The 12,698-nt window shown below is 31.7% G+C and overlaps 1 protein-coding gene across 1 annotated transcript; it reads right to left on the bottom strand.

Moving 5' to 3' along the window:
- Positions 1-1,102: 1,102 nt before the first annotated feature.
- LOC106423935 (cytokinin riboside 5'-monophosphate phosphoribohydrolase LOG1) lies at positions 1,103-4,961 on the bottom strand. The gene is made up of 7 exons (XM_013864677.3): positions 4,607-4,961; positions 3,450-3,547; positions 2,745-2,775; positions 1,958-2,057; positions 1,728-1,798; positions 1,489-1,632; positions 1,103-1,404 (listed from the first exon to the last, which is right to left on the bottom strand). Exons 1-7 carry the CDS (start codon positions 4,811-4,813, stop codon positions 1,312-1,314), a joined length of 744 nt encoding a protein of 247 aa, XP_013720131.2. The 5' UTR covers positions 4,814-4,961; the 3' UTR covers positions 1,103-1,311.
- Positions 4,962-12,698: the final 7,737 nt, after the last annotated feature.

The raw sequence follows: 12,698 nt of genomic DNA, 5'->3' as shown, positions 1-12,698 counted from the left end.
AATACACAGTAAGTATGCCAGCTCTGCAACCAATCCTCATTTATTAACACTATCAAGCTTCTTACAGATTAATCGTTCCTCCCTTTTGTTACACCAAGTGAATCGTGGCCCTTGATAGCTCATATCTGTTAGCCTACAATGTCTTGCAACATCTTGAAAATCCCTCATTCCCAATGGAATTCTTGGCGAATTTTCAAAACCAGAGTGTTCCTCTCCTTCTAGAATTTCGTTGTAATCTCCTGTCAACATCCATTTCCTTCCTTTGAACATTGGAGCATCAGAATGATGTCTCAAATCTTCCCATAAACTCTTTCTTTCCTCTACTGTATTCTGCGCATAGATGAAAGAGCAGAGAAACTCCTCCTGATTCCCTGGCAATTTCACTAGACAAGTTATTAGCTGATCACTCTTATATATTGGCGTCATCCTCACAACCGATCTCCAAACAATCCACAATCTCCCCAACCTATTATACTCATAATTCGACACAAAACTCCAACCATCAAAAACTTCTTCTACTATCTTCGCTGCTTTCCTTTCCTTAACCCTCGTTTCAATTAGACCTCCAAAAAGAATAGACTGATCCCTCACCCAATTTTTAACTACTTTTTGCTTAGTTTGCTTGTTGAAACCTCTCACATTCCAGAAGAAACTAGCCATTTAGAGATGTTTCCGAGAACCCCTCTTCATATCTGTGATATGATTTGAAGCTTCCGGCACTACTCTGTGATTTGTCTTTGATAATCTTGGAAGAGGTTGTCTTGCTCTCCCCCTTTTCTTTTCTCATAGGGCATCTTCCAGAGTGTTTACCTACACCCCTTTCTTTTGTGATCTCCAAAACATTTTTAACTCTGCTGGTTCTTTCTGATGAAGTGGTTTTTGCAGCATATACTAGGTTTCTATTTACAGAAAACCCCATACATTCATTCAAGATTTTTTTTTCATTCAGGATTCGTGACTATGGGATTTTCCATCCAAACTGTCATATATCTATTAAATGTTTCTGGGCGAAGGTTTATATCTATTAGATTTTAATTGAATATATAATTGCATAAAAAGAATTCCAAAGAGGAAAATACGGTTTAAGCATCAACAACAAAAATAAACCTCGAAGATTGAGTTGTTTATAGGAGCATATCAGAAATTACATACCAAAACATACATTTTATGTTTGTTTTTTTTAATTCTTTTCCGAAATAAAATCCTAAAATACATTAAACAACAGAATCAACTACACAAATAAAGTCAATTTGTGTTTGCAACAAGGAACCCCAATTTAGAAAAAAACATACAATTGGGCTTTTATCATTTTCATCTTGAGATTTCACAAGTGGGACTCAGCCCAATTTGTTCCATCTCCCAGCTTTTCTTTGAGGCTACCTTCTCGTGCCTTGGTACATATTCCTAAAATTTTAAACCAAAAGGGAATTTTAAAACAATTTCTAATTGAAAAAATATAGTAAACTGAATAAAAAATATATATATAACCTCAAGTTTCATGACAAGGTCTTTCGCAGAAGGAGCAGAGACAATGATATGACGAGCAGTTGGTGAAATGAAACCTTCTTCAACTGCGTTGTCTATGAATGATAACAATGAATTGTAGTATCCTTCCACATTCAGTAATCCCACCTTCACATTCACATATATATAAAAAACAATCATACGTTAAAATTAATTATTTTTTAATTATTTATATATAATGTAAATGGATGCAAAATGATTACTGGTTTATCATGGATTCCAAGCTGTGCCCAAGTGATTACTTCAAGAAGCTCTTCAAGTGTCCCATACCCACCTACGCATGTACAATATCAAGCATTAGTTTTCGTTTACTAATCACAAGTTATTTTTTTTTTGTTCAAACTCACAAGTTATATAAATCTTGCTATTATATTGCTAATCAGAGCCACGCTAAATAATTAAAAATGTGGATAAGAAAAATAAAGGAACCAACCAGGTAAAGCGATAAAGGCATCAGAGTGCTTAGCCATCTCAGCTTTCCTTTGGTGCATGTCTGCTACTGCCTTCACTTCTCCCACTGTCTCTCCTGTTATCTTTATTTACATTTACCATTTACAAATTATTATTATTATTACCACTCACTCACCACTTGTGTGTGTCTTCTATATATATATTCCAAAACAACATGACAAAAGTCTTACACACTCTCACCACTTGCTGTATGGTGTTCTTTCTCCGGCAAAAAAAAATGTGGAGCATAATATAATTTGTGAATCTAATTAATGATTCGACATTAATTAATAAATCCAATTTTATCTACATGCAATCATATTTTAGCCCATTATGTTGTGACAAAGTATATATGTAATGATGACTCTCGGTGTTTCTCTTAAATTTCTCACTTTAAATCTTTTTTCCTAATCATATTTTTCGGGCAACATAATTGTAGACTATTTAAATTGTTTTAACTAACAAAATTAGACATTTCAAACATGGAGGCAGCTCTATTTTTTTATTTTTAAAAACTTAGCCTAACAAAAAAAAAAGAAAGAAACCAAGAAATGTCGTCGTCCAATAAACTGGGGCTCTTTTGTCAGAATCGAAACCCTCTTTAATATAAGACAAATCTGTGATACGATTTAAAGATAACATTTTTGAGGTTGATGTTCTTATTAAATTATCTACCACCAATATTGTTTGAATAAATATGTTTTATGGAAGTGGTAAAAAACAATACATTATTATTATTATTATTATTCTGGAGTTATATTCGAACATACCTCTTTTGGCATTAGTGTCTTGGGGATAACCCTGAGACAGTAACAAGACAAAAAAAGTTAGTTAACAAAAAGTAAACGTCACGAATTCTCCACGTATGCCAAAATTTTCAATTTTGTTAATTGTTTCTTTTAAAATTTAATGGACTTTAAAAAAAAATTAATGGACTTCATATTTTTTTTTTTGGTTTTGAATTGTTTTCTTTGGTTTAATAAATGTGTACATTTATATCATTTGTAAAGAGTTGATGTAAAAAAAGCTCAAAATTTCTTGCTAACAACTACTATGTTTTATAACCATAAGCAAAAAAAATATTTATAAAAATTCTAATTTTATATAAATACAAATTGTATTTTACATATATTTATGAATTCCATCGGTATCTTACAACAAGAACCAGTGCCACTTACCTGCAAGAGTTAAGTATTTTTCTTTATTTTGAAATACTTTCTATTTTATGTTTAAGATTTTAACTATAAAATGGATACACCAAACAGTAGAATATTTACTATCTCTAACCTTTTCTGTTAAATTTTAAATGTTTAGGTAAATCCTAGAGTTTTATTCTTCAATTGTATTGTTTGCAAATTTAATTTTGATATAGCTTAGCACTCGCTGAATCTAGCAATTTTCTATTACATCGTAGAAAAAATTAAAATTAAAATGTAAAAAGCATGTTGACAACAAAAAAATGTAAAAAGCCTAACCCGATGACATGGCGACCTCCATTGTAAACAGCTTGAGAAATCAAACCCATTAAACCTATGCTCCCTCCGCCATAGACAAGATCGATATTTCTGGATACCTAGGAAAAAAAACATTTCGACAAGAAACATTGTAAGTTTTTAGTTTTTATTTAGTAGTCGTTGTCATAGTTAATTAGTAAATACAATTGTCGACAAAAAGAGAGATAAAATCATACAGGTACGTGGATAAAGATAGTAGAGAAACTATAAGGGTTGAAACTCCATAATCACATTTTCTGGTAAAAGTACTTACGGAAGTACATGAAAAAAGATTGTAAAACAGAAAGAGGTATGAGATTTCCCATCATAATTCAACTAAAATACTTTTGAATTTTCATCCCTTTAAAAGCCTTTGCAACTATATATCTACCAGTGACCCAAAGTAAGTACAAACTGAAGATAATAATTTTTCAAAAAACAATATTATCTAAGGAAGATAATGGACAATTATAGACATGAATAGTTGACTCCACTAAGTCTATATGTCCACTAAGTCTATATGGCTAAACTGCTTTAGTAAGGACAAGTCAGTTGAGTAAATCCATTCCCGAGCAAGTTGTAAACCCAACTTTTATTTGGTCAACAGAAAAAGATTAAATTATTTTAGAATACAACATTTTGCTCTCTGCTATTGCTAATATATACTTACTCCGTTACGTTTATAAGCTGTTTTGAGTGAATGGAACTGTGTCTGTTATTTGTACATTTTTTTTTTTTTAGTTTCTTTTGGTCAATGCTAATTTAACAGTAAAGAGGTAACTAAAAGGGATGCATGAGAAAAAAAAAACTGAAATACTTTTCAAATAATTTGAAAATAATAAAAATATTTCCAAAACAAAGCAGAATTGTGTAGTTCTGATTTATTTAGACATGAGTCTTCCCCAGAACTTGGAACTCCAAGGGTTTTACTGTAATTTTCAACTGTTTCCAAACGGGAAGACGAAAACCAGAGACTTTTTTTGGGTTGCTCACAAACTGTGAGACAAAAAATATAAACAGTCTAATCTACTGTTTCAAAGTATATACAAAACGATGTTCTAAGAAAAAAAATAATCAAAAACAAGTTTCTAAAGATAAGAAAAAAGAAAGAGAAGGAGAAAAAGAAATAGAACTTTTACCAGTTCGGCTCCGAGTTCGATAGCAGCATCTCTGTAACTGGTTTTATTACCAGCACTACTTCCACAAAACACACATATTCTCTTGAACTTCGGTTCAATCTCCATCCCTCTCTCTCCTCTTATTTCCCAACACAGAGTTTTATTTTTAAGAAATAGAAAGAAGAATCTCTTTCTCGTTGTGTGTTGGTGTGAATGTTCGTTGTACATATATATAGAATATTCGACGGTGGGGTAATATACCCTAAGCTCATACGCTTCCTAATAGTAAATAAATATTATCTATGACTTTGACATTCTTTTTCCTTTTTCTTTCTAAAACACGAGTTTGACATTCTTCCATAATAAATACTTAAATAGATTAGAAATGGTTGAGAACCGATGGAATAGATGTTGTCTTATTCATTATGTTACTATGCACCGACTTGTCTTGATTAAAGGTTCACATTCATTACATCACATGCTATTTAATATTTCCACAAAGTGCTTATGTGGTCGAGGTGTGGATGAGATATGTTTCGAAATTGACGACTGTTTTCTGATGATTATTAAGATTTAAAATTGTAATAGAAGAAGACTCGGTATTAGACAATTAAACAACTTGACAAAAGAACAACCAAAACTAACAAATTTAAACAAGCAAAATAAGTATGGAACTAACAAAACAAAGTTTCAATGTCGATTTAAAACCCGTACAACTAACAAAATTTTCTAGTCTAGCGGCAGTACTGAATGTTTCTCACACACGACTATGCGAGGTCGGCAGTTCGATACTCGGGGAAAGCGGGGTGGTATTGGGTTAGCTAAAAAATCCCTACGGGGATTTCTAGCGAGGTGGCCCTTTGGGGTGAGCTCAGTCACTATAAAAAGTTCAACCTATACAGTTTGAACCAAGCGCTCGTAGCTTGGTGGTAAAAGAGGTACAGCTGTACTGCCCGCCACCCGGGTTCGAGCCTTGACCACAACGGATTTAACATCCCTTCCGTTGGGGCGCTGGACTCCTTTCGGGGGGATAATTGGGAATGTGGCTGCCCAGATACCAGAGTTATCAAAAAAAAAAAAAAATCTATTCTAGTTTTGTTTTACTTTTTGGATAACTGAACAAAATTAGCGGATATAATTGTTTAAAATTAAATTAACCAAAAAATTACTGTTTTATTTAACTTTAAATCCATCTTAAAAAGACTATTGTATGGATTTAAACCCATATACATTCATAAGAAAAATAAATGAATTTGTGCCCCTAACAACAAAAATGACAAAATATGATTGTTGCAGCTATATGGTCTCATGTGCGACAACTGCATATCTCTGTCCATAGCTTAAATATTTGTTGGTTTAAGGTCTGATCAAAACCAAATTTGTTTAGTCACAGTTCATAGGGAAATAATGTTTGAAGTGATTGATTGCCTCAAATTTCCTACGTTTCTCATACGGAATTCACAAATAACATTAGCATCCTATATCACAATAAATGCACCTAATGCACCTAATGCACCTAATGCACCTACTATATACATGTTACTATTTTGTATATATTCAGGATTTTAAGATATCGTACAAAAAGAACATCAAAATGAGAAATTATGGCATCCCGTGATTTAAAAGGTTTTTTTATAGCATTTTTAATGTATTACTCCATTTTTTAAATATGAAATCTCTATAATCCTACTATATTTTAGAGTGGCAAATAGAATAGTCAATGAATTGAAAACAAATTTCTATTTTGAAATAGTCTCATTCTTACTATATATTATATAATAATAAAATATTGTTAGAAATTTTTTTATCCGAATTCTATTTTAGAATGAAAACTATATTTTAAAATTAAATATGGAATAAGATTTCAGATGGTTTTAGAATGAAAATTCAATAAATTTATATATTCTCTTATTGAATTTAGTACAATTAACTTTAATCATTTTGTGTTTGCCGTCAAATTATTGGTAGTAAAATACCAAGTTTTTTACTGTGAACGTTTATCGTGTTTAGCGCAATAGAATGTTGTCACCATTCGAAGTTACAAAAAAAAGCTGACACCGTTCGCATTAGGACGTACGATTCGTTAGCTGCGTAACGGTCTGTACACACCAACAAACACGTTCAGGCATTTAATCATACTTTACCAGTGGAATAATATATGCCAATTTCTTTTAACGTTACTGTCATATGACTCATATCGTAGTTCTGATTAAAATCTGATATGAATTAAGCTAAATCTGAAATTTCCACTTTCTAATAACACTATAAAACAGTTTATGTTCTTTCCCGATACACGTTTCACTTTTTCCAATTCATAAAACAATTAAAATCTAACTAAATCTTAACTAAATAAGAAAATAATATTTATTTTTAATCTCTTTAATATGACAACTTATGCTTTTTCTCTCTCTCTTTATTTTTTTCTCTCTATTTATTTATCTTTCTCTTCTACCATCAGATTCAGATCTGTGCTCATGTCTCTGAGAATGATTTTTTTTTTTTTGTAAATTAAGCTACATTTGTGTAAATTTTTTTTTGTTCATTTTAGTCTACTCTCTAACATAATAGTTTGAAGTATTTGATCTGTAACTTAGTGTTCTTATTTTCATTTTTTTTTTGCTATTTTAGACTTTGGACAAGAATCATTTGTTGTTGACAAGATCTTGAAATATATTTCTTTCAGCCCTTTCAAAAAACACATCTTCTTAAGGAATAAGCTTCATGACTCTTCAACAATTTCCTTGAAGGAGTTTCTAGCCAAGTATAAGAAGGGAAGATGAACTCAAGTAAGCCTTAAGGGCTTGTTGATGTATCTATCAGTACATCTGTAGAAAGACAATACTTTGGAGGTTTTACTAGTAATGTCTCTGAATTATGTTCATTTAACATTTGTCTAAAATCGGTGAGGTTTTACTGGTAATGTCTTCGAACTATGTTTATTTAACTTGTGTAGATGGGATGAAGGTGAAACCGACATAGATGAGTTCTCATCTTATGATGATATGCTTGCTGCACAAGATTTCACTCAACGATACAAGTTAAGAAGGCCAGAGAATATGTATTTCCAAGCTCATCGTTTTAGAAAACCTATTAGGTGTACAAGTGAACTAATGTACATGTAAGGTTTTGAAAATTTATGTACACGTGGACATTGAAAATTATGTATACATGTTTGATAATTATGTGTACACGTTTGCAAGTTTTGCTTTTTTGTACACATGTATGCCACAATTTCTATTGTACACAAGTACACTCATGGATGTGCACAATTTTTTTGTTGTCGACATATGAGATTATGATAGAGATACAAAAGTTTATATTTTTTTTTATAAATCTTTTTATTATTGAAAGGTCGTGTAATCATTGGCCCATCAATTCTAAAGTGTACATATTTACCATACCTACAAAAAGATTTTTATGTCATACGTCCAAGTTTTGTTTGTACACATGTACGCCACAATTTATATTGTACACATATAGACTCACGGATGTGCACAATTTTTTTGTTGTGGACATATGAAATTATGATAGCGAAGGGTAGTATTGTAATTTTATATATCTTCTTCTTTATCGACACTCTCTTTCTACAAAATATACAGCCATTTTTGTTTTCAAACATAAATCACCATTTTTGGGATGATTTGCTTTGATTCAACCTCGTTTCTTTATTATTATCATTCAAATATGATAGATCCTTGATATAACAACTGATTTTTGACTCAAATCACCATAACATATATGTTTTTTAACTGACTTTGTGCCGAGTGTACTAAACTCGCGGTGGCGGAGAAGTCATGATGTTCCGGTCTTGGTGGTCAGAAATAGTTTAGGATCAAATGAAAGACGACGAAAATGCTAATCTAAAAAAGCAAACCAAAAAAGTTCACAGTTTTCTACGTTTTTTGGGTTTCAATATTTTAAAAAATTTAAAACAAAAGCAAAGAAAAAAATATTCTTGTTGTTACGCTTAGTTAGCGGCACATATAACGAAAAGCTAACTGGATCTATAAGGGTGGCACAAAAAGAGCTAATGGTTACACTTTTCCAAGGCCAACAATGTCTTTAACCACCAAAAACTACTCTAGTAGCAGAAACTGCTCTTTTTTTTTAAAACACTAATACTTTCATTAAATAAAAAGGTAGTTTAAAGCCTAGATGATACAAAGTTTGCAAGGCAGACCTTTGCTAGGGCATCTGCAGGCCCATTTGAGTTCCTAGGAATGAAAGAAAAGAAACAGAAAATAAACGACGATGTGAGGCCGGTGATGTCCGAGAGAACTCTGTGGAGTTCCGATGAACTTCGATTCCGGTCGATTGCTCTAACGAGCACTTGGGAGTCTGAGCGTACCCAGATATGAGTGAGTTTGAGGGAGATCGCCTGTTGGAGAGCTTCCCTGATGGCTAAGGCTTCTGCGAGAAGCGGGGAGGAGACATGCATCTGAATCTTCGATCCCCTATTGACTTCCACGGTAGATGGAGCTGTGAAGATCCAGCTGATTCCTGCTATTGTTGAGTCCGGCTTTCAGGCCGCGTCTGTGTTACATCGGATTGCAGAGCTCGTTTCAGTCGGGAGCGGCGGGGCTGCAATGGTAGCAGGTCCTCTTGCTGGCTTGGGTTTTTGGGCATGTTCTCATTCCCTCGCCAAATGGATAGCTTTGTTGAAGGTCTCTTGTGGTAAATATGTCCTGTTTTGGAAGAGGAGTCGGTTGCGAGAGCACCAAATGGACCATCAGATCCAGGGGAGAAGATTGATGGAGACTCCATATGGTGGGAGGTTCTTCTTTCTCTGTGAGCTCACCAGGAGTCCTCGGAAGGAGTTGAGTGTATTGTGATCCATATAGCTCTCCCAAAGTCCTGACTTCCAAACTTCTTGCGCAGAAACTGCTCTTTTGTGTAATAAAAAATCAAAAACTGACTCATAGCGTAAATCACTCCATTTTCAAATCTGAATTTTTTTTTATTTATCTGCATAATTTTGTTCGTGTTTACTATCTTATTATTATATTATACTATAAATCTGTGATGCATATTTTTTTGTTAAAAAGCTTTTTATTGAAAATAGATTACACTACACAAAAACGTATATAAAAAACAACAATAAAGATGGGACAAATCGAGAACTGAGCAAAGAGATCTAATGATAAACAAACCACGTTAACAAAAAGAATGCTTGGAAACTCATCCAAATTGGAAGCTAAAGACTCGCAGAATGAATCTAGTAATTTCTTTACAAAATTAAAATTTTATTTGTTGTTAATTTATCAAAAAATGTTTTATGTAGTTAAAGTTATTGTTACAAAGTTGAATACTTTTATGTTATATTTTTTGAAATAACATTTCCTATAATAAACCTAAATATATTCAAAATAACCAAAATAACTTATATCTATTTAAAAAAATATCAAGAATTTTTTCATACATTATCCTTAAACACATAATTTAGTTTATGCATCTACCTTATGAATATACAAATTAATTATTCTGTTAAAATAAAATAATCAAAATTTGAATTTAATTAAATGAAAAAATATTAATGTTAAGTATATAATTTAAAAAAAATTGAACTGCTTTAGCAATTTTTCCACCAGAAAAGTTGAATTTTTAAAGGTAAGGTTTTTCAAAATCAGACACCATCATTGTGAAATCCGCAACTTATATTGTTTTTAGTCAGTTCTAAAATTAGTAATATAATTCATAGACAACAATCAACAGGCAAGCAGTGGTGGAGCTAGCCATAATATCTATAGAGGTTAATACTATTTAAATTAAATAAAATAATTATTAAATAGATTTAAATAATTAAATATATAATATTTTAAATCTTTACAAGTTTAAATAAGAAGAATAATTTGTATGTTATAAGATATTAGAAGGTTTGAACTAGTAAAAAATGAAAATGAAAATTCAGATTGAATTTTTTACTAAGCAAATAATTATGAAAATGGACAGTAACCAATACGATAAACGCTAATTTTTTTAAAAAATCATTTGTTCAGTTGTCAAAAGATTCATGGGTTCAACTGTAAAGACAAATCATGGGTTCAATTTGTTTTTGAGAAAATATTAGTGTGGTCAATAAGCTAAATTTATCATATTTTACCAAATTTTATTTTGAAAATACAAAAAAAAATTTGTTTTTGAAAAATTCAATGGGGTCAGTTGATATTTTTAAAGATATATTCTTCACCAAACTTACTAAGACGAATTAACGTCTTCTGTCTAATCCTGTGGATTGTAATGTTGTTATCTACTGCAATCATTTAGTACTTGCGTTTCCTTCATGTATCACTGACCGAAGTTCTTCTTCCCCTTATTAATAAACTCTATTTTTTTCTTTCTCTTTTGGGGTACAATATGTTGCAAAAGTGACTTCTTTTTTTTTTTTGTTTTTTTGATGACCGTAGGGTTTCCAGGCGCTAAGCACAGATTAATCCCCACGAGGCTTTCCATCCGGGCACGCACGGTTATAGGCGGGAAGGTGATCAAGGCGACTCGAACCCAGGGCGGGCACTCCAGCCGGAGTTCCAATACCACTAGGCCATAGGCCAAGAGCTCTGGGTTAACCAAAAGAATGATCTTGTTAACGCGTGTATCATATTCATTCGAATACTTACTTTATTTTTTGAAGTTAATTACATTCCGCCGACAGAATTTTATCTTCATATTATGAGAGTCCATAAGGTGATATCAATATATGGTTCAAATTTGTGCACGATAGAAAAGCCAAAAATATTATATTCCACCTACAAGATGTATTCACATGTGAAACACATGATGACTTATTTAATGCTAATATGACTCACGCTCTATATATACGGACTATTTTAAATTTATTATTTTGTATAAATCAAATTAAATAAAATGGTAAAAGTCCAATTTCTTTATTTTTGCGTTTTAAGTTAAATTTTATAATAATGATTCTATTTTTTGTTAACATGCAGGTTCTATTTTTTTTTCAGAAATTATAATCCATTCAAAATCTATCCACTATGGAGAAAAAATCTCAAGAAACTTAAGTGCAAGGTAAAAAAAACAAAGCAAATAAAAATCTAAAATTTGGTTAAATATATAAGAAGGAAATGGTTTTATTCAATATTCTTATGACAGTGCAGAAACTAATTAAGGAAATTTCATAGGAAAATCTGATATGCAAAATGTGAGCTCATTATTTATAAAAAAATGGTTATATAAATTATCAATTGCTAGCCTGTATCTTGCAATACCACCGTTGTAAACTGATTTTCAGAATATTGTCCATTATAGTTCCATAACTAAGTGCTTTAACTCCCCCACCCCCCCCCCCCCCAAAAAAAAAATAAACTTGATGATATATTTGAAAAAAACTTCTGATACTCTGCAAATTTGAAAAAATATAATTTGAAAAAAACTTCTGATACTCTGCAAATTTGAAAAAATATAAAAATTATTCGTGATTTTTAGGATCCGACGAAAACTCATTCCAAATTATAGAATAGAATATTTTAAAAAAAAACTTAAAATAGGGATCGACCATCGGGCTAACGTAGATCACATACGCTTGTAATGGACCAAAAGAAGTGAACAGTCACAAGAAAAAATTGTCACGGACTTACATTTCGAGCTATTCGATATGGTTATTCTTTGGCAAATATATATCTAGTAGAAATAATAAAACTAATTTCTGAGCTCGGCAAATTGGGAAAGTGTAACTGTATCCATTTTTCACTGTTTTTTTAACGAAATTTCAAATTTATTGATCAAAACTGAAAGTTGGATTTACGTTATGATGATAAGCTAATCTAAAGTGTAATGAATAAAAGAATGATATGTCCTAATCGGTGTAGACATCAAACCATCTCCTAAGCAAAGACCCCAACTTGTGATTTCCCATGTATTTTTGGGAGTAAATTCGATTTTGACCCGTTTTCCAATGACTTTAGTAGTCCTCTTCACTGATGCACATGTGATATAACATGATTTTAATAATATTTAGCATCTTATTTAGTTCTTTTAATCACTTTATGTTGCATTTAGTGGTCTACATTGCATATATATGTTCATTTGTGTGCATTAGGGGTTTGATTGCACAAATGGAAGTTTGGAGCCAAAATGAGAGGTTATTCTTGTGTATTCA

Source organism: Brassica napus, chromosome C4 (assembly GCF_020379485.1).
Source record: "Brassica napus cultivar Da-Ae chromosome C4, Da-Ae, whole genome shotgun sequence".
NCBI lineage: Eukaryota > Viridiplantae > Streptophyta > Magnoliopsida > Brassicales > Brassicaceae > Brassica > Brassica napus.
Note: the sequence above shows the minus strand (reverse complement) of the source record. Positions and strands in the feature narration are given on the sequence as shown.

What these genes read in the sequence shown, in the direction of transcription:
- LOC106423935 (XM_013864677.3), bottom strand. Translation starts at nt 4,813, where the DNA reads ATGTACAACGAACATTCACACCAACACACAACGAGAAAGAGATTCTTC. An exon ending in TCGAACTCGGAGCCGAACTG is followed by an intron (nt 3,548 to 4,606) that starts GTAAAAGTTCTA and finishes TTTTTTTCCTAG; the next exon opens with GTATCCAGAAATATCGATCT. An exon ending in GGAGGTCGCCATGTCATCGG is followed by an intron (nt 2,776 to 3,449) that starts GTTAGGCTTTTT and finishes TTACTGTCTCAG; the next exon opens with GGTTATCCCCAAGACACTAA.